We start from the raw sequence: 22,232 nt of genomic DNA, 5'->3' as shown, positions 1-22,232 counted from the left end.
ATCCTCTAACCTGCCTGGCATATGCCATCTTCTTCTGCCACCTGTAAGGCAGGGTGCCCACCCTTAGGTTTCCTGATCACACCTGCGTGTTTGTAAATAGTCATTTTGTTTACTTGTTTCAAATGCTTAATTTCAGTGCATTGTTATTTCTGCCGGCGTCTTGATTCATGAACAAGTCAAATAGTTTATACTCTGTGTACGCCTCCAAATCTATGGCATTACTCTAATCAAAGGGACAGAGTTTGAATAAATATGTTGCAGAGGCATAAAGACAAAAAGTGAAATTTCATTTTCATCATGGAATGTATTATAAAGTTGAAAAATAGTTCAATGATAGCACAAGAGTGCTAGGTAGTACATGAAGTTAAACGCCAAGGGAATCACTTAACATAACTGAAAAGCAGTCCTTCATGAAGGAGAGAGATGGAGTTCTAGGATTGAAGGTCAACTATTTTCTTTGATCAAAGCTGCTGGAATCTTTAAATCACGTACTTGCCCAATGCTAATAAAAATAAAAAGTCTAATAGAACTTTGATTCTTTTAAACATTAAAAGTAGAAGCATTAGAAATAGTCCCTGTTCCCCTCACTTTGGGAAACCAATTGGTTACTGAGCTACCACAGGCTACATCTGAGTGGAGGTTCTAGGTTATATCCATACATGGTCCTTGGTTGAATGTCAGTCTCAGAAAAGACCCTGTGCCCAGATATATTGGGTCCTTGTGGAGCTCCTATCCTTTCCCCATCAGACTAACTCCCCTTCTTTCTTATGATTCCCTGTACTCTGCCAAAGGTTTGGTCATGAGTCTTTGCTTTGAAAACACTGCTAGTTAGAGTCTTTCAGATGCGCTCAGTAGACTCCTGTCATACATTCAATGCACATCCCATCTGTCTTTCTAAATGAGGATTGATCATCTTACCCCATGTCCGCTCAATTGATTATCTTTTTTAGGTGTATAGATTTCATTATGTTTGTCATATCTTATAGGTCTATATAAGTGAGTATATCCCATGTTTGTCTTTCTCCTTCTGGGATATTTCACTCAGAATGATCTTTTCTATATCCCACCATTTGCCTGCAAATTTCATGATTTCCTCCTTTTTGATTGCCAGGAACTCAATGACTGGCTCTTTGGTCTCCCCACCCCCGAAGGGAGGAGCAGTCCTGTTAGGCCACAGAGGAGGGCTTTGCAGCCAGTCCTGAAGATACCTGATAAAACAGGATCAGATGAATGGGGAGGAGGTCCCCCCATCAGTGGACTTGGAAAGGGGCACGGTGGAGATGAGGGAGGGAGGGAGGGACTGGGAGGGAATGAGGGATCGGGACACGGCTGGGATACAGAGTTAATAAAATGTAAAAAAAAAAAAAAAGAAATAAAGTAAAAAAAAAAAAAAGTAGAAGCATTGTAAGATCCAGCAACCCCACTTTCATGTGTATGTCCAAAGTTACTGAAATCAGAATCTTGGGGAGGTATTCACATCATCGTAACATCATTCTCAGTAGCCAATAGATAGAAATAACCAGAACAACTATCAAGTGAGACGAGCGAATAGACAAAGAGTGTTCTATGCAGTCAGGGAACTCTCGGATGCTCTTAAGCCTTAGAGGAAAATCTTGTCACATGCCACATGGTGACACTGACAGCATTATACTAAGAAATATACGCCAGTCACAATGATCTAAACTATGAGTTCCCTTATAGGAAGGATTTAAAATAGTTAAATAGAAACAGAAAGCTGAACAGTGGTTGAAAGGACCTGGGAAGAGCAATGGGGCATTCATTATTATATTGATATTCTTCCCCTTTTGTAAGATGACAGACTTTTGGCAACCTGGCATACACCAAGGCAAGTTGTAAGTCTACCTAACCTAACACTTTGGCACTGTTCACTTCAGTTTGATTAAAACGATAACTTGTTATAATTTTACCACAAGAGATGCCCGCTTCTCATTGTGTTTACAGGAGAAAGTGTAGGCAGACAGGGATAGAGCAATTTGCCCAAGGAAACATGGTAATGAGTAGGCACTAAGACAGGTCTCCACCATGCCAGAGTCTTCTATAATCAGCATTTGATGCTCACTATGGTGAGCATAGCGCTCACCGGCTTAACTGTGGAATAAGCCTGCAGAGCCACCAGCATCAGGTCCTGGAGCAGGGTAATGAAAGAACACAAGCAGTTCAGCAGGATCTTCCTGGCAGCCTGGTTGAATTCCTGGAGCTCTTCCACAAGTTGGGCGTTGAGGGCCTCATACTCCCTTTTGGCCAAGTCTGACTCATCAGTTGCTGACCGAGGCAGGGAGCTCTTATAATCCAGTAGTTTGTCATAGCGTTTTTGGATGAGCTTCTGAGGCCCTGAGAACAAGGACAGCAGGGCTGACAGGGGGCTCAGGATGAGTCTCTGAGAGCGAGCTACCTGCAAAGGAAAAATATAGTCCCATTACCAAGAGAAGGATGGCATACTCTGTGATGATCGCTGCTCTCAGTAGGCCTCTCTCTTCTGAAGCTCAAAGGGAACAGGACAGCACCCAGTCATTTGGAAAGAGGATCCCACTTTTAGGAGGTCTGCCTAAGCTTATTTATTCAGCCTTAAATTAGCAATATTGTTCCTGAAGATGAGCAAGAAGAGAAAGCCTGCTCTCCTGGATCTACTGGATCTGCAGCTGGGTCTGTGCTGTGGGGGTCCTCCTTCAGGATTCCCCCTCCCTGCTACCCTAAAGTCAAGCTGAGCCCTAACACCACACCAAGATGAGGTAAAATGTCAGCGTGCAAATATGTTTGACCAACTCACCACCCCTGCCTCTTGCTGTCAGCAAAATGGACACAAGCAGTCTAAGGAGAGACTCCATTCCTTCACATCAGTTTCAATTTTGTTTTTTAATCTCATGATTTGTGTTTTGAGTGGAATTGTATTCCCCATTCAAACCTTGATTCTTTAAATGTATGTCTTATTCCTGTGACAGAAATGACCAGGATTGAGGGCTTCTAAATTGGTATCTGAAACTGATATTATTTCAGGTCTGAAACATTAAAGAAAAACTTTGTTCAACCCCATAGCACTCAAGAATCCTCGATTTAATTCTTTTCTTCTTGTGTCTTTCCCCTGTATTCTGAAATGCACTTTTATCCCATATCTGATGACTGCCTGGCCTTATACATCATCACACACGTTAAGGTAATCAGGAAATAGTTTTATCTCCTGCAACCTCAACGATGTTCCAGGAAACCCCCCCACAGCAGCCTGTATTAATTAATGTAAATGCTTCCCGGTAACTTTGTCTGAACTCATGGGAAATTTAAAGGACAGGGGACACTCTGTTAGTGGCACCCACGATAGCCAACACAAATTAGATTTGATCTCCAGCTTATGAAATAATCAATAGATACCATCCCACCATTTAACGAGCCCCTGCACTAAGCAAAGAGAACATTTTGCCATGTCTAGGATGTCACTGTGTTTATGACCTGCCTGGGATTACTAATTTTAAGGTTAGGCTAAAATTGTAGTGTATGTCCGATGCTCCATAGATATGAACTTTATTTGCCAGAGGGATAGTTGGAACAGATAAACATACTATATTTTAAATTTTGTCCTACCCAACACTTGTTGAAAAGTATCATTTGCGACTGGATAAGAATAACTTCTCTGCCTTAGGGTACATTTTTTTTTTGCATTAATATTTCAATTTCAAAGCGTTCAATGTTACCCAGTAAAATGTTACTTCTGTATCGTGATTCTGCGTGAGTCTTTTAACTTGGCAGATCTAATATTACTTTATCAAGGTAGACAGGACAACTTCTTCCTTCTTTGCGCAAAACTGTGTAGCATGCCATTGATGGGAGAGGCTACCTAGCTGTGCTCAGATGGCTTTGATAAGTATTTATCAGCTTAGTGCATTTAAATTGATTAACGAGCACCGCCTTAGTGACATTCTAAAATGTCCCTTCCGTACTTAAGCCTTGGGGGAAAACCCACAAAGACCTAGTCATACTTTCCCATTAAACCCATGGGTGAAAAATTTTGTCTGTTAATCTATGTACGTATCTACATAGCCATCCACAAATGACCTATGTATCCATTACTTTATTTTAGATAATGTGAGAGTTAATCTTCTGACATTTGTTTTTTTCATTTTTGTTTTCCTGTCAGAGGGCATTCTTGTCATGGAGGGCATGTGGATGTCAGAAGACAACTTTTAAAGCTTGGTTCTTGCTTTACACCAAGTAGATCCTAAGGATCAAACTCGGGAAGTAAAGATCACACTTAGGCTTCAAAGCAAGTACCCACCGAGGCACCTCCCAGGCCCCTGAAAATACATTTATTTTATTTTGTGAGCATGCACATAGGCATGGTGATGGTGAATTTTGATTGTCAACTTGCCAGGTTTAGAACTGCCCAGCAGACAAACTTCTGGGCATATCTGTGAGTATTTGAACGGTTGTCTTCAATCCCAGTACTTGGGAGGCAAAGGAAAGCTGTGCTCTGTGAGTTCAAGGCCACCCTGGTCTGCATAACAAGCTTAGATCTTGTTTATCAAAAGAATACAATTCCAACTTCCTATTTTAGAATACCCAAGCCAGCTGTATTTTCAAAGTAGTTTTGCCATAAGATGTCACTTCTTCGTTCACTTCTTAAGGTTCGGAACTACTTGGGAGTTCACTGATTGAAGATTATTTGACATGGAGTGTTGCTGAAATCTTGAGCCTCTTTGGCTAGGGCTGCTACAATTATCCAACACAGGGGCTTCTTGGCGGAGACAATCTGGCCCAGATGCCAACACAGCCAATGCAGAAATGTGGCCTATTATGCCTTCTGTACAATACGTTAAATCCCACAATGAAATAATATCACAAGACACAAAACTAAACTAAGTTTTACCCAGGAAAGCTTACCATTCATTATATTAACATTATATTATTAAACATTAACATTATATGAATGTTTTTATTTTTTATTCTTCCTAGCATATATTTTAAAGAACCTTTAAAAAAAAGAACAAATAGTCTGAGCTGGGGATACAGCACACTGGCAGAGCACTTGCCTACCATGCATGGGTTCCTAGGTTCATTTCCCAGAACTTAAACAAAAACAAAACGGAATCTATGACGGGTAGGAAGAATGTCTGAGTGCTAAGTGTGTCTTTTCTCCATGCAAAGGCTTTGCTGTCCAGTGCATATTGTGCTAAGATCACAGACACAGAGAGCCTGTCCCCCTTCAGTAAGGACTCAAGGCATGTCCATGGACTCCTTTAAGAAAATCACAGCCTTACAAGTTAATATGTTCTTAATATCTCATACACAAACTTAAATGGAATGCTGTTTTTCATCAGGAACATACTATCCTAGAAACAGAGTGTGAGATTATGTTAAATTTCTGCTACTGTACAACCCTTACTAACCTACTCTAAACATAGTTATTTAAAAACACCTGTCTCAATAAATAAACAAATAAATAAATAAATAAACAACCCAAATTTGACATTAGCATTTAGTGCATATCTTATACCTAACTCCAGGGTGTATGTAGGGGCTGGAGGGGGTCAGAGCACCTTTTCAAAAGCTGTTGTTTAATTTGTGTTTATCTTTGCGTGTGCAACTTACAAAGTCTTGACAGGGATTTGAAGCATGACTCTGGGATTCACCGCAGTTCTTCTCTCCATCCTCGCAGGAAATCTCACGGAGCTCTGCCACGCTCTGCAGGGCGAAGGGCATGGCTTCCTGAAACGCAGAGTTACAGAAAGGGTAAGTTCTCAGTGAGGTCAGCACAATTAAGTGCCCCAGTGTGAGCTTCCGCAGCACGACACTCAACTTCCCTTCGAGCTAGCAAACGAACTAAATGCCGTGGCTACACTACAGTTAGGCTTCTTGCAGCAATCTATTTCCTTCTTTCCCCCACATCATTGCTGACAGATTCTGGTTCTCCAGGAGTAGGAGGAGCCCATCTTAAATCCCCTCAGTCACTTCTTCAATTCTTACAGACTCCTTATTTTTAAAAAAAGTACCACCCCCCTTTGATTTAATCAGCAGCTCTTCTTGGTGAATTTGATGTTATCTTTCAGGGGTAAAGGTGCTCATACATTTTTATGGATTCAATCAGTGAAAATGCCAGCGAATGTTGCCAAGAGTTGCTCACTCCCTGAGCAGTACCCGGAGACCTGGGCCTCCACTGCCACGTCCCACTGCACCTGTGTTTCGGGGCTTGTGTCACACACGGCAGGTTTGCTAACCTGATTGTGAAAACGGGCTCTATGTCAGACAGTAAGTGTGGAGGTGCTCACTCCTGTAGAATACGGAACCTCGTCTACAAAGCAGTGCTCTGGTCACATTAATGCTGGGCTTGGAGGATACCTTATCTACCCACGCAGGCAGAAAAACTTGTGGTAAAGGAAGGGTCCACTTATTTCTGATTTACATATGACTGCTGACTTCCTACCATCCATGCCATAGCTGATGTCAAGTTGCCTTCAAGGACACGGTGTCCTCAAGAGCCATTACAAGAAACCCTTGGGCAGCCTTTCAAATGAGTGTCATTGCGCATCAGCCCGCCCAGAGTTTTTAAAAGCAGAGATTCTCAAGTGGGTCAGGACAACTGCCCAACAGGCTAGAAATTTGTGGGCTGCTTTGGTGTCTTGCTCTAACTGTATGAGAGCATTTGCTTATTGTAGTTTATGTTGTTTTATAGTTCAATTTATTTTCCTTTGTTCTGGATTTTATATTTATTTTAGATGCGACAAAGAGTTATGTTGGTTAAAACAGGTAACCACAGTTTCTGCCTCACGTACAATCTAGTGTCCATGGACTTATCTTCATTATAAAGAAGACAGAATGGGGGTCCATCTGACATGCGTCTAAGCAAAACCCAACAGTGTGGTCATTTGGACTAGGGCAGACTGGGGCAGTAAGCAGGGCAAAGGCCAAGCCTTTCTCTGGCTTGCCTTATCAGAATTTTGCAGCCTCCCAAAGTTGATAGTATCACCATGCAAAGGAGGAGTCACATTTCCTCACAACACCCCTGTGGTCCAGCACACCCTTCAAGAAGTATTTGTCTCTCACCCACCTCTATGTGCTGAAGGCAGGATGAAATGTTCTTCACGCAAAGTCTCACGGTCTTTTCCAGTGACCTAAAAAGCTTTTCTTCTCTGTTAAAGGTATTATCTTTCACCTAAAATGAACAAGAAATTAGTTTCATAATTCAAATGCATTTAGTATTTCTAAATGGTATAAAATAAATAAAAAAAGAAATAAAAATGGCATGACCACATTGGCCCGGCACATTACAGAAAAAAAAAAAAATAAAGTTTTTTTGCTGTATGAAAATACTCTGTAACATGCTGACTTTTATAACAAGAACTTTTTGGAGTTGCATGTGGTACAAACTAATGTCCAGTCAATGCTACAACTTATATCATGAAGTTTAACTTGCTGTTTATTTTGTACTGTCTCATGAATGTCATAGTAGCTGTAGGACTCTAAAACTTTTTCCTGCATCACCTTCTCTGAGTTCATGTGATGTGATGTGGTGGGGTACGGTGAGATGTGTGTGTGCGTGTGTGTGCGCGTGTGTGTACATATATACATGCACACGTGTTGGGGGTGGGTCACAGACTCACGTCTTGAGAGGAAGACATAGGGTGTTCTAGTCTATTACCCTCTGCCTTTCTCCTTTGAGACAAAACCTCTCACTGAACCTGGAGCTGGCAGGCAGCAAGCTCTCTTGATCTCTGCCTCCCGCTGGAGTTACGGGAGACTGTGAGCTGACTCATGTGGGTGCAGGGAACAGAATCTGAGTCCTCTTCCAGAGCAGCAAGCTCTCTGAAGCACAGAGCCATCTCTTGTAGCTTTTAGTGGCATTTGTGTTGTGTACTCCAATTATGCTGTCTATTGTTTTGCTCATAGAACTAAGTCTATTTTATCTCACAGGGCTGGTTTATAAAATACTTGTAGGCCCATCATTGAGGAAAGGAGGTGACAAGTCACCACAGACATGAAAGATGATATGTAATCTTAGTTCTGCCGGAGCTAAGGTGGTTGTTGCGTGTGTTCAGTTGCTGTTGTCACCTTACATGTAACACCTATTAGCATTCAGGAAATGTGTTTTTATACGCTTCCAGTAATTTTTAGAGAGACACACATTGCTATTGATGGTGAACTCTATTTATTGCGATGAAAATGTCTACCAGAGCCAGCCCTGTGGCGGTGAGGCTGTGTGGCAATTTGCATGAATGCACAGAGAGCAGGTGTCTGTAGTTCATCCCTGTACTTGGAAACAATTGTGCTCTTCTTGGTTCAGGTGTTTCTTAATTTAACCTCGAAACTCTGTGTGTGTGTATGCGCATGTGAGCGAGCATGCGTGAGTGTGCATACACACTCATGCTTAAACTTTTATTTATTTTTTTAACCCCATAGTTTTACTTGTGTGGGAAGTCCTTAATTAAATAGCCAGCAGAATTCTTTGCAAAATACAGATAACACAAAATCTTTGGCATTATTGTCTCTGCTCTAACTCTGTGTGTGTACATACTGATATGCTTGGACAGAATTGTATAAACCTTTTAAGGATCCTCCCTCCTGATGTTTAATTCTGTGTACCTACATAGAATCCAGATAATTTTGAAGGAGGTGGTCAGTAGTACACTGAGAGAAATGATGCCCAAGCCTGCTTTCCATAACTAAATTATTTTCATGCTGTTTTGCTGGAATGTGCTGTCACTCCTTTTCTGCCTTAGAATTCTGTTTATTTTTAGGGATTAGACTTGAGTCACCCGTTTTGTAAATACTGTTTTCACTACTATTTTTCACATTGAAGAAATTAATTTCTTTCTCCTAAGTGCTCTTAAAACTTTAGTTAATTATTTAAGCAATTTTTCCCACTGACAGTCTAAGTATTTAAGATTAAGAAGTTTGTCTTAATAATAACAATAGCTAACATTCATTAAGCATTAATTATATTCAGACACTATGTAATAACCTTTCATTCACTTTATCATTTTAATTCTCACACAACTCTATGGGGCAAGCCTTATGATTAATCCGATCTTAGAGATAAAGAAATGGGGGATGTTAATATTCCCAATGGTAGAGCTGGCAGCACTGGATTAAGCTGCTGATATGGCTGCCCTGCCAGGGACCACATTTCCCAGACTCCATTGCGGCTAGCTCTGCCCCTGTAACTGGATTTGGGCAAATACGGTGTGAAGGAACTGTGTTTCATTTCTAAGTCTTAGCCTTGTGAAACTGTCTGTGGGACTTGAATGAAGACTCAATAATGACCTAGTTTCATTCAAGCAGCTGAAGACAATATGTTTAGGAAAAAATACCGTGCAAAATTTGGCAAGCTGGGTTTCTGCAAGAGTTTATCCCATCTTCTCACGTCTCAGGATTATTATTAGAGATAGAATAAGTTACCTGACTGGGATTCTATAACCTATTTGCTATGCTATGTTCTATTTGCTATAGTATACTGGGCTGTGCTGGGCTGGGCTTGAGAATCTCTTTGTGACAGATACATAGTCTTTGCCTTAAAGTAGCAAGTTAGAGAAACTTATATTTATAGATATGATTGGGATTAAAACCAAGCAGCCTGAATTCTGAATGTATACCTGTATTCCCAATCTTTCACACAGTGCCTGGTACACGAGAGTTCAATACGTGTGTGATGGATGGAACAGAATCTTCCTCCTGGGTAATAGCTTTATACCCTAACTCTACTAATATTTCACCTGAGCTGCTGACAAGTACAAAATTGATTGATTTGAGATTTATCTCTTCTCCAGTCCAGCCTATGCAGCTGATTTTCTGATTAACAGTGAAATGCTTCATTGCTGACAGGCCATCCTCTATAAAGATTAAGAGGAAAAATCTAATTAATATCCCTTCAGGCTATTTTAGCTACAATTCACTTGTAGCTCAGAGTTTAAAAAAAAATAAAAAGCTGATGATAAATATGGGAAAGAATATAACGGCCCCCACAAAAGTCTGCCCCAGATTAGAAGCTGTCTGCTCTATCCAACAGAACTGTCTTGAGTCAGAAGTAAAATCGCAAAGCATGGAAGAGAATTTCTGCACTACATTCATAAAGGCCTACAGGGGGGCTAACTCTCTTCTTAAGCTCATTTTCAATTTGATTTTATTACTGTTATCTTTAGATGAAATGTCCCAATTATCCATTTCATGATCAGTCACCATACACCACAAATGTCCCAAACTCCCCACATTATACCTCCGTATCAAGCCTCATTTTGTGATGGGCCTAGTGAACCCTTAGAAAGTTACAAAGAAATAAATACAATGACAGTGCTGACTGTGTGTCCCACACGTGGTAAAGTCAGTGTAGCCACAAGGGAAAATGAGAAGAAAAAGATGACAACATCCTCGCTAATGTCAACGAGAAGCCCATTGCATTGCCAGGCCATAAACTTCCTATCTTTTGCTGTCGATATATATTCCACTTCAGGTCATCGACTTCAGGTTCCTGAACTTCAAAACTCCTGGGATGTCTGTAAAAATACAGTGTTCTAGATTGCATCCTTGAACCAGGTGGAACTCTAGCTCCTGTCTTTTGAAACTATCTCGCGTGATTCTCCTTAAACAGATTAAAATGTTGAAGTCTTTGAAAAATCTGTCTGTTAAGTATAAGAGGTCAAGAATCAAGTGCAAGCTATGTTAAACGGCCGGCTGAGGACAGCCACCCAGTGACATAATGTGCATCTAGGGCATCTTGGAAGAGAGAAGAGGTAAGAGCACCCAAACCATCACACTGAGTTATGCGTCTAAACACTAACTGGTTTGTAGATGAAGTAAAGAGAGCCCCAGGGGAACAAAAAGACTTTAAAGCAGAAATAAAACTGAGATGGAGAAGGGAGTGGCCTTGGAGAGAGTGCGTGCTGCCGAGTGTCAGGTGTCCTGTGGCTTTGTCACCCAGGACCCTGCAGTCTCATATCTCCTCTGTCTGCTTCCCCAGTGAATGCTGAAACGGGGCTGAAACCTCCAGACCCCTAGCTACGACCAAGAGCAAGATCATGGTGCAGTACCTTGATTTTGTGTTCTAGATATTGCCACAGAAAGAGCAAAGCCAAGCTCCCCCATCCTCCCGAGAATGGCAGTGTTAATACCTCCCGAGGACGTGTAGGTGGTCCAAGAAGATGAATTACCTGTGACTCTCCTCTGGTCAAGATCTTTAGATGATTTGTGACTCTTTTCGACTTCTTGCTAATTGAATGAATATTTAGTTTAGACAGTTTGTCTTTAAGTGATTCATCCTCGTCATTCTTCTTATATTTTAGGACTGAAAAGGAAGAATGCAGTGATGTAGCTGATTGTGGGCAGCCAGAGTGCACATTCAACTGGAGTTTTCAAGGCCAATATTTATATTGAGGACAGGATTTATGGTGATTTTTACCCTCTTCTCCCAGGGCCATTACCTCGTTACCCCATTGCCTAGCCTGTCCATAGTATCCCACCCACTGACCTTCAGAAACTCAGCTCTTTAAGGACACGGCTACTCAAGGCTATTCAAAAGTCAAGATGAACTTACCTCTCATGTTAAAGAAATCTCTAGACTGGGGAAGAAGTTGGATTTTACCCTCAGTGCCAGAAAGGGAAGAAAAGAAAATCCCTTGGACAAGAAAATAAAGAAAGCCATCTCCAGTGGTGCAGATTACCTGGGGGTCTCTGGAATAGGTAATCAGGCTCCAATCCTAGGTTGTTTTTTTTTTTTTTACAAACTGTGATTTGGGGCCAGGTGAGTATCTCTATGTGTTTTACTTGTCTTTAAAATAACCATTACCTCTCACTTTGTTGCAAATGTTTGATACATTTAGTGTTGGTAAGGGTGTAGGATTGCTAACAAGGACTAAGCAAAGAGCAAATGTCAGCTTGTCCTAGATACAGTATTTACTATCTTCAAGCATTATAAGAATGGTAATATACTGAACATATAAAACTCAAGTCTGAGCCACGCTTAGTAGCACACACCTGTAACCCCAGCACTCAGAAAGTAGAGGCAGGAGGATCAGACTTTCAAGGCCAGCCTGAGCTATATAGTAAGATTGAAGCCAACCTGGGGTTACATTAAACCATGTTTCATGTACCTACCAGGTACATGAAGCACCTACCAGGCTACAGAAGAAGACAATGCAGCCACTCCTGATGAGACCTAATTGACTAGGATCAGAAGGAAGGAAAAGAAGACCTCCCCTATCAGTGGACTTGGGGAGGGGCATGCGTGCAGAGGTGGGAGGAAGGGAGGGGTTGGGAGGGTAGGAGGGAGGGAACCACGGGGGAATACAAAGTGAATAAAGTGTAATTAATAAAGAATTAAAAAAATCTCTCAGATTAAAAGAAAAACTTTTGTGATTAAGCCAGCTGATACAAATATTTCAGGTCACTGATTTTTAATTTTCTCATCATATAGTGAATAATAGAAATTATTACCCATTACTGGCTTACTATGTAAATCTTTTCCCACCTTTTGTCTAAGACCAAGTATAGAAATGTTTTTGAATAGTACTGGCTATTGGCATGCATTCTCTGGCACAAGAGATTAAGTATGCAACTCAGATTTTTAATCTTCTTTCCCCCAATAACTGCCAAAGCTTTCTGTGAATTGTTCACTTTTACTGACTTTTTATTAGAATATTCTTATTGCTGAAATAATAATAATAAAATAACAATACATTCCAGGCAGACATCCTGTATATGAAGTCTTTTCATTTTTCCCATGGCATCTTTTTCTCTATTACTTACTCTTTTATTCTATTCTTTATGGTTTAAATTTGTTAAAACAAATACATTGCTTTTTACTTATTTGAAAACAAAACCAATCAAGGAAAATGGAGCCATTTCACCACTTATTTCTAACCTCTGGTCATTATTTAAATGTTGAATTGAAGCTTCATATTGGAAACACAAACTTGGATAAGAGCACTAAGCTCCCTTCCCCCTCCCCTGAGAGAACTCGGGCCTACTATTCCTGGGACTCTTGGCATCCATGGGATTAGTTCTTTCTAAGTGAGGGTTGATCATCTTACCCAGGGTCCTCTTTCTTGTTTATCTTCTTTAGGTGTACAGATTTCAGCATGTTTATTTTATCTTATAGGTCTAGTGCCCACTTATAAGTGAGTATATACCGTGTGTGTCTTTCTGTTTCTGGGTTACCTCACTCAGGATGATCTTTTCTAGTTTCCTCCATTTGCCTGCAAATTTCATGATTTCCTTGTTTTTAATTGCTGAGTAGTATTCCCTTGTGTAAATGTACCACAATTTCTGCATCCATTCCTCCATTGATGGACATCTGGGTTGTTTCTAGCTTCTAGCTATTACAAATAAAGCCGCTATGAACATGGTTGAGCATATGTCCTTGAGCATCTTTTGGATCTCCTATGTTGAAACCTACCCTCATCATTATGTATTAACTGTAATATCTTAGCTTAAAATAGTTAAGAATCATTTGTTAATTGTAGACACAAGTAAACCTGCCTCTCCACCTCAATCTTCATTCCTGTGTGTCAGGATCAAATAGGTCAAGTGTACCAGATGGAGCCTGTCACATGGCCTGGCCCTGGTCTTCCCCTTTCTGTACTTGCCTCCCAGGGGTGCAGGTCCTGGGCCCCATCCACTCCTTTATTTACAGACACTTAGTGGCAGGAGGCCTGCATGCCCACAGTGACCCTCCAGGAACACAGTGGTCAGGTGAGACTGAGTACTTGAGCACACTGTTGGATTTGTTTTTTCATTACCACTTTGTGTATGGTTTGTGTGTGTGTGATTTTTTTTTTTCTCTGAAACTAGCTCTCCAGGCAAACTTACCCTCTGTTCCTTCCCTCTAACTCTGCATTTCTAATCATCACATTCTCTATCGATACTGCCTAACAACCATTCACACACACACACACACACACACACACACACACACACGAAACACTGCAATCATGGTGAAGTCAGACGTTAATACCTACCTAGGTCTTTCCTCCTTTTTAGCTCATTGATGTTAATGTTAATATCCTTCACAGCAGCAAAGGCCTCCTCCAGCGCTCTGTAGTCCGGGTGGGAGCGAGGAGTTGAGTTCCGAAGCTCACACAGCAGCAGCGGGTATTTCATCACGCGCTGGATGGGCTTGATCATCAAAGAGCCCATGTCCAGCAGGTTTGGCTTGCCTCTACAACAAGAAGTGATAGCTGTACATTCATTTACCGACTTCTTTTCACTTCGTGATTTTCTTTTGTAAAGTGGTCCTAAAACAGATTTTTTTTTCTTTTGAACTATATAAAATTTTCAGATGAAAACAAGAGCCAAAAAAAAAAAAAAAAAGAGAAACTAAGGGACTTTAGTTGCTGCCTGCCTGTACACACACACACACACACACACACACACACACACACACCACAGAGCTCTATTGCATCTCCCTATTTTACGTTCATCATATCTCTAACCACTGTCTGCAATCATTTTATTTCCCAATTTTCCAGTTTACGACCAGTTTCTCTGTCATCACTATACTCCACCATGATTACATTTTATTAATGTTCATATTTAGACCAAGAAATTAATGAGTTTTTGGGCTTTCTGTCGTGAGCCTTAATTTTCTTTGAATATTTTCCTCCTAAGTTTCAAAATGAATAAATAAATAACAAAGGGAGGGGCTTACTTATATCTTGAAAAAAAAATACTATCCCAATACATAGAAATAGTACAACAAAGAGAAAGGCAACATTTTTAAAGGAAAACCAGAATAATACTAAAGGTTTGCAAGAAAGCAGAATTGTTTTAACAGACTTTCTCTTGTACTTAAAGTATGCTAGGAAATAGAAAGACAAAGGCAGGAGAGTTAGTGACAGAGAGAAAGGGCAAGAGACAGAAAGAGAGATCAGGGGAGGGAGGAGAGAAACATCATTGGTTTCCAAGAGAACTGAATGAAGTAGATGAAATAAGATCAATTACACTGGACACCCATTTTAACATATCAAGGCAGAGATATCCCTTCACAATAGTTTATACTCCTATGGAGATAATTCAATGAAGCAAGGAACTGGTCAGGAACAGTATTAGGTGACTAGAGTAAGAATTTCTCGTGAGTTTATTCTTTACTTATCTCCAAACATTAATTTATTTAGTCATTCAAAAACTAAAATACTGAAAATACCATCCAAAGCAAATCATATTCTTTGAAAAAATGTTAACAGATTACTTATTTAAAGCCATCTCTGTGCATATGTATATATGGACATTTTAAAAGCCAGAACAAGCAAATCAGCAAACTGACAGCAAAAAGCACAGGCATATTAACTAGGAAAGTTGTTCTGTAAGCTGTCCTTCTTCCTCCTAATATCTACATCTGTCGAGTACCAATCTGGGCCTGTAACTGAGTGTAGGTGTTATCACTGCTCCTTTTCTATCAGGCTTTGGCATCAAATTTCTAGTACCTTTGTTTTATGTTTCAGGTGATAATTAGAAACGGTTATTGCTGCTTTAAAGTATCATAAATGCAAATCTGAGAAATGACTGACAGAATGAGAGAATTCCCCGGTGCTTCTGTCTTCAGACATAATTTTATTTTCAGTTGCCCAAATGATGATCGATAATGCTCTGGTATCTGCATCAGACAGACTACAGTATGGAAGAAAAGATACAGGATGTGTTGTAAGATAACAGCACTCCAGGTGCTTGATGGCACAGAGTTCACTGCCATTTCTAATTAATCCCTGCTAGTGGGATTAAGTTTTGATAAAGGTGAAGGCAGTATGAGCCCTGTGTATGATATCCCTGTGTCAACCAATTGCCACCTGCCTGCCCCATAGTAAGGAACCAAAGGTGTAACAGTGGGCCACAATACTGTGCGGAGACTAAATGTCATCACTAACACTTGATACTGTCACACAAGATGCAGCTTCCTCTTGTATCATGAATTTCTTGGCAAGTGTTTAACGCCAGACACAGCTACATTAATCTCATTACACATTACTATTGGGGCTTAACCAGGTTAAGCAATCACAGCTTTGTTTTAGCTGTATCCATTTTTGTTGCAAAATGGTTCTAATAAAATGTGGAAAAAATAATATTTATGCAATGTAAAAACTATGGTGAAAATGTATTCTATATGAAAGATGCCTATATGTCTTAAGTGGAGGAAGAATAGGAGAAAAATATATCTTCATGACTGGCTATAATTTTTTAAATTTCTTCTATTTTATGACTACAAATATTCTAAATTTTATAATTATTTCATAGTAACCATAAAGAAAGCTTTTAAAAATTTAATCACCTTATGGAACTTTTAAGTCAATAATAAAGAAACCTGTAGAGAGCTACATAACAAATTGCACTTGCAATAAAAATGGGAACTCAATAAATAACAAAACTACTCAGGTTTAGAAGAATAAAGGAGAGTGAGCTATCACTCATGTTGGAGATTATAGGGAAGCAATAACTACGGAAAAGCAATATTTAATCATTTCAGAAAGTTTATCATTAACAGTTTTTGGGTACCTAAGGAAGCAGATCGGCCTGGGGAGCAAAATAATAATAATAATAATAATAATAATAATAATAATAATAATAATAATGTGAAATAATAAGGTGTAAACACCATATTACGATATTATAGTTACCATCAGAAACTGTCTAATTTGGGGGGGAAGGGATATGCTAAAAAAAAAAAAAAAACAAACCAAACTAGGGAGGTCATCTGAAGAATTAAGAACTGTTAGAAATTAAAAGAATAATAGAAATAAAAACTAAGTACACCAGAAATCTGGAAGTCAGTGGTAGCATCCCCAGAATAAACATCAGCAAATACCTGAAGGAGGAAATCATCATAAAGAGATGTAAGTAAAGTCAGGAGGTGACAGAACCCACTGCCCAGAAATGCCAGACGAAACAGACACACTTCACCACCCATGAAACTTCAACCACTGGAAATAGGGAAAACTCTTTTTTCCCCTTTTTAAAAAAATAAATTAATTCAATTTACATCTCAGTCATAGGCCCCTCCCTCCTCTCCTCCCAGCTCCACCCTTCCTCCTTCATTCCCCAACCCCTATTCCTCAGGAGAGGGGAGACCCCTTACCCAGACACCCCAGCTCATCTATTCACATGAGGACTGAGTTTGTCTTCATCCCCCGTGGCCTGGTAGGAAAGTCCCAAGCAGGCAACTTAGTCCATGTCAGAGATATCCCCCACTCCCCTAATTAGTGGGCCCACATGAAGCCTAAGATGTCCACTGGCTATTTATAAGTAGAGGACCTAGGTCCATGCATTGTCCTTGGTTGGTGCTTCAGATTCCATAGGCCCCTCTGGGCCTGGTTGATTGGCTCTGATGGTCTTCTTGTGGAGCTTTTGTCACCTCTAGGTCCATTTATCGTCCCCCACCCCTCTTTTCTAGTAGACCCCTAGGCTTCACTGTGAGTCTTGGACTGTGAGTCTTGATATCTGTTACGAGCCTTGCTGGGTGGAGCCTCCAAGAGGAGGACTCTTAAACTAATCAGAGAAACCCAGACACCTGGGATCCCGAGTCAGCTACAGATTCTCACGCAACACTGAAAACTAGAAAACAATGAGCTACCTCGAAATTCTGACAGTGAGTTAAATCTAGAATTCAAGAGTCAGCTAAAATATTAATCACGTGAGGAGAAAAATAAGATATTAAGGTAGTAAAAGTTCTTAAATTTTACTTCCTGTGCAGTCTCTAAAAACAAAGGAAATTATCCAATGATAATTGTCAAAATGGGGGACACCGATGCTGGATAAGGCAAAAAGAATGTCTAATACAGCCACAGGGAGGCCATCTGGGTAGTTGTTCCAGGTTGTTCCAGGGTCAACACCCCACACTCAATTGTCAAGAGTTCTGGGAGAGGCTTCTGGGGATATGAATTGTGAAGCATAAATACATCTATTTGTCTTGAAACTTGACTTGGTTTAAAAGGGAGTAAGTTTTTGTGATTGATACAAAGAAAACTAAAAAATGAAGGTGACCAGGGAAAGAAGGCAGAAAAAGAGGATAAATACCACCTGCTAACTCTTAGAACAAAATAAGTAACAGTTTACTTCAAGGTCTAATATCAGAATTAGATTGTTACATCAGATACAATATAATAAGTCAAACACTGGTTATCACTACATAATAGGCTACTATATAACTACATAAAGAGAATGAGGAAATGACAAAATGAGGGGAAGAGAGAAACAGAGGGAGAAGGAGAGGAAGATAAAAATAGAGGAACAAGAGAAACAGAAGAGAGAGGAAATCTTGCACTCCATAGAGGAAATTAGATACTACTTAAAAACACTGAAAATCTCCACTATAATTTTAAAGATATGAAAACTGCCACAGTAGTCAACTGAATGCTCCCGTGAGGAGCATTTAAAGAGTGTAGGAGAAGGGACTACTGTTTTCCATACCAAATCTTGTAGAAAGGACTTGTCTCTTAAAATCATGAGTAAATATCAGGTTGAAAAAAAAAAGTTTAAAAATGAGAAAGCATTCAAGTGCATAGGAAAACTCTGAAAAATTAGATGAATCAAACAGGAACTAATTATATCTAATATTAAAATGTATTATATAAAGCTACAAAATGAAGTCAATTGGTAGTAATATATGTACATTTATTTATATATATATACATGTAAGCATATGTATATGTATGTATATGTATAGATATATATGGACAGGAGAGCAACAGAAAACCAAGAAGTAGACTTGAACACGCCTGGGACTCAGATACATGCAAATATGGTCTCCCCAACACCGGGCACTATGGTGTGTGGCTAGCCATATGAATAAAATAGTAAGAGTGGATTCTTTCATCACACTTCACATCAAAATACTTTCCATAGATTTACTTTTAAAAGATGAGCCCAGACGAGTTTGGTTGAGTGATGAGAGTATGTTTCCAGTATGGGCTCAGTCCTGGCAACAAAGAGGAAGAAAAGAAAGAAACCATACAAAACAAAAACAAAAACATGAGAGACACTTTTAAAACTAAACAAGGGACAAAATCTATAAAAACATAATAAAAATAGCATATTAATTAAAAAGTCAGTTTGTACCACTGTGCCAATAAAAAAACAAAATTAAACAAAATTAAAAAATTAAAAAACAGCCATATATTATGCTAATGTAAAATAATTAGCTGGAAAAAATCTATTCTACAAAAACTACACAGGGGTTAATATGTTTGTTAATAAAAGAGGTTACAAATACATTAAGAAAAGATGAACATTGTAATAAAGTGATTAACCATTTTAAAAGATCATTTACCAACAATGAATCAAAATGCTGAAATACATATAAAAATGCAGAGATGATAAATAATACAAATTAAACAACAGATTATCACCTCTGGCCTGCTACACTGCCATAGTGTAAGAATACAGATATTAATTTTTTCTAGAGCTCATAGCAGATGTATTGATGATTCTTCACATATGGACATTAAGAGTATAAATGAGCTGAACTTCTTGAAACTTTTATGGCCACTTATCAAATGGCCTGTGGTCTCACACTTCCACTTTCTGAAATTTATGTTAAGGAAGCGATCACATGACTGTAACAAATATAATGTCTAAGAACTAACATATAGTTTCAACAAACAGGCACAAGTCAGTTGTCAGTGTTGTGTACGCTGAATGATGGTGCAGATGCATTAGCTAGAGTATTCTGCAGCTGCCAAAGCGGTGGGTTTGTAACCAGTGACGTGGAGAGATGCTGATGATGTTGTAAGGGAGGAAGCAGGGAGCAGGTGTGGAAATAGAGCGTGCTTGTATTCGACTCCATATGCCTGCTGGGCCCTCTTTTTTGTTCTTACTGGTTTGCAGTGTTTCCTCAATGATTTTAAAGAGATGAAAAGACGAGAGAAAGTGACTTATCATTCTGAGTTAACTGGAAAGTATGAAATGCAAAAAGGTGGGACTAACTGGTCAGATGGGGCACTAACTGGTCAGATGGGCACTAATGGTCAGATGGGCACTAACTGGTCAGATGGGACACTAAACCCAGGAAGACCACAGGGCACAGCCTTTATGGAGAGAGTGCAAAGTAGATAATTTCCCTTGTCTGAAAATATGAATCTGTGCAGTAGCTTCCTTGAGACCTCTTCAGTGGGTGATTCTGTTAGAAGTTATAAATGTCTCTGGCATTCTATTTTTAAAACAGTTTATGGGAAAAATCAACAATTTTCCCTTGCTCTGAATAAAGAATATTTTTGGATGGCATTTAAAACTCCACAGCTCTTAAATGCACTCAGCTAGACAAGCCTGCCCTTGACTGCTAAAGAGCCTCAGGACTGTACAGCCCCTGTCTCCCCACATTGCCTGTGGAGAATTCCACTGGATTCTTGATTGCATTAAATCTGCAGGATTTTGGTAGCATAGTCATTTTTGCAACATTAACCTTACCAATCCATAAGCATAGGAGGTATTTCCATTTTCTGTTCTCCTTCAATCCTTTTTTTTTTTAATTTTAAAATTTTCATTGCACAAGACATTCACTTCCTCGAACTCATCCCAAAATTTTTCTTTTCTTTTCTTTTCTTTTCTTTTCTTTTCTTTTCTTTTCTTTTCTTTCCTTTTCTTTTCTTTTCTTTTGTTTTTGTGGTTCTTGTGAATGGTATTTCTGAGGGAGTTCTTGGGGTCTTTTACATATAGAATTATATTATCTGCTAGATGGACCACAGGCCCTAAGGGGAAAGCCACTACCATTATTCTGCTAAATGGACATAGTATTTAACTTATTTGTAATGACATATCTTTATGCCCATAGATTAAGGTATATCTCAGATCTCCTCAGAGAAGTCTGTATTTGCAGGAGATGGTGATTGTACTAGTCAAATTTCCATTGCTGTGATAAAATACCATGACCAAGTATCTTAGTCATTGTTCTATTGCTGTGAAGAGACACCAAGACTATGGCAACTCTTATAAAGGAAAACCTTTAACTGGGGCTTGCTTACAGTTTCCAAAGTTTAGTCCATTGTCAGTATGCTGGAAAGCATGGCAGCACACAGGCAGACGTGGTGTTGAGGGAGCTGAGAATTTAACATCCATATCAACAGGTAACAGGAAGAAAGGCACTCGACCTGGCCTGGGCTCTTTAAAGCTCGAAGCCCACTTCCAGTGATACACTTACTCCAAGGCCACTCCTAATAGTGCCACCCCGTGATTACCAAACATCCAAATATATGAGCGTATGAGGGACCTTCTTATTCAAATCATCACATTTCACTCCTTGTCCCTCCATAGGCTTGTAGCCATATCGTACTGTAAAAATGCATTCAGCCTTATTTCAAAAGTTCCCATAGTGTATAACAGTCCAACACTGTTCAAAAGCCCAAAGTTCAAAGTTTTTTTTATGAGACTCAAGGCAATCTCTTAACTGTAACCTCCTATAAAATTAAAAATAAAAAAAGCAGATCACATGCTTTCAACATACACCAGCACAGGAAATACATTACCAGTCCAAAAGGGAGGAAAGGGAACATAGTAAGGAAGTACTGAACCAAAGAAAGACCTAAAACCAGCAGGGCAAACTCTGAATTCCGCATCTCCGAATCCGATGTTAAAGCACTCTCCAGATCTCCAACTCCTTTCAGCTTTGTTGACTGCAACATATTTTTCTCTTTTGGGCTGGTTCCACACCCGGTCTGCAACTTTCCTGGGCAGGTATCCCACAATTCTGAAATCTCCAATATCCTGGTTTCCAAGGCAATCAATACAAGCTTCACCTTCACAGCTTCATATAATAGCCTCAGTAACCCTCCATGCAGGGACACCCTTGACACATGCCTGGCCACAGCAGCTTTTCTTAGTCACAGAGGGAGATTCCATAACCTCTTTCTTGTATCCTTGACTCTAAAGTCAGAACCATGTGGTGGAAGCTACCAAGTTCTGTTGTTTGCTGGGGCTGGAACATGGCCACTTTGTTCAACTACATCTGTTGGTCATTTCCTTCACTTCTTAAGCTTTTCTTTAATTCCCTTTCATAAGTTGGAAGCTTAGCTAGATAGGGTCTTCCATGAAGTCACCACCCCATTTATTCTACTTAGGATCAAGATTTTCTTTAAACATTGTATCTCTAAGCACTGGACTTAACTCCAGCATACTCTGGGGCTCTTTGTGCCTCAAACTGTATATTTTATTTGTGTGTGTGTGTGTGTGTGTTTTGTTTGTTTGTTTGTTTGCTCAGCTTGATTTTTTTCATTGTTGATTCCATTAGGGTGACCACTATTCACCACATGACAGTCAAT

The 22,232-nt window shown here is 39.6% G+C and overlaps 1 protein-coding gene across 1 annotated transcript in view; it reads right to left on the bottom strand.

The window, feature by feature from the left end:
- The window catches only part of Arhgef38 (Rho guanine nucleotide exchange factor 38), a 125,757-nt gene that overhangs the window by 16,295 nt on the left and 87,230 nt on the right, over positions 1-22,232 (bottom strand). Inside the window, exons 6-10 of the mRNA XM_021650042.2 lie at positions 13,953-14,152; positions 11,148-11,281; positions 7,055-7,159; positions 5,599-5,715; positions 2,102-2,413 (exon numbers count right to left, since the gene is read on the bottom strand). Of these exons, the coding sequence (XP_021505717.1) occupies positions 2,102-2,413; positions 5,599-5,715; positions 7,055-7,159; positions 11,148-11,281; positions 13,953-14,152 (868 nt within the window). The remainder of the gene's footprint in view (positions 1-2,101; positions 2,414-5,598; positions 5,716-7,054; positions 7,160-11,147; positions 11,282-13,952; positions 14,153-22,232) is intronic.

Source organism: Meriones unguiculatus, chromosome 10 (assembly GCF_030254825.1).
Source record: "Meriones unguiculatus strain TT.TT164.6M chromosome 10, Bangor_MerUng_6.1, whole genome shotgun sequence".
Lineage (NCBI taxonomy): Eukaryota > Metazoa > Chordata > Mammalia > Rodentia > Muridae > Meriones > Meriones unguiculatus.
This window is presented reverse-complemented; position numbering and strand designations above follow the sequence as displayed.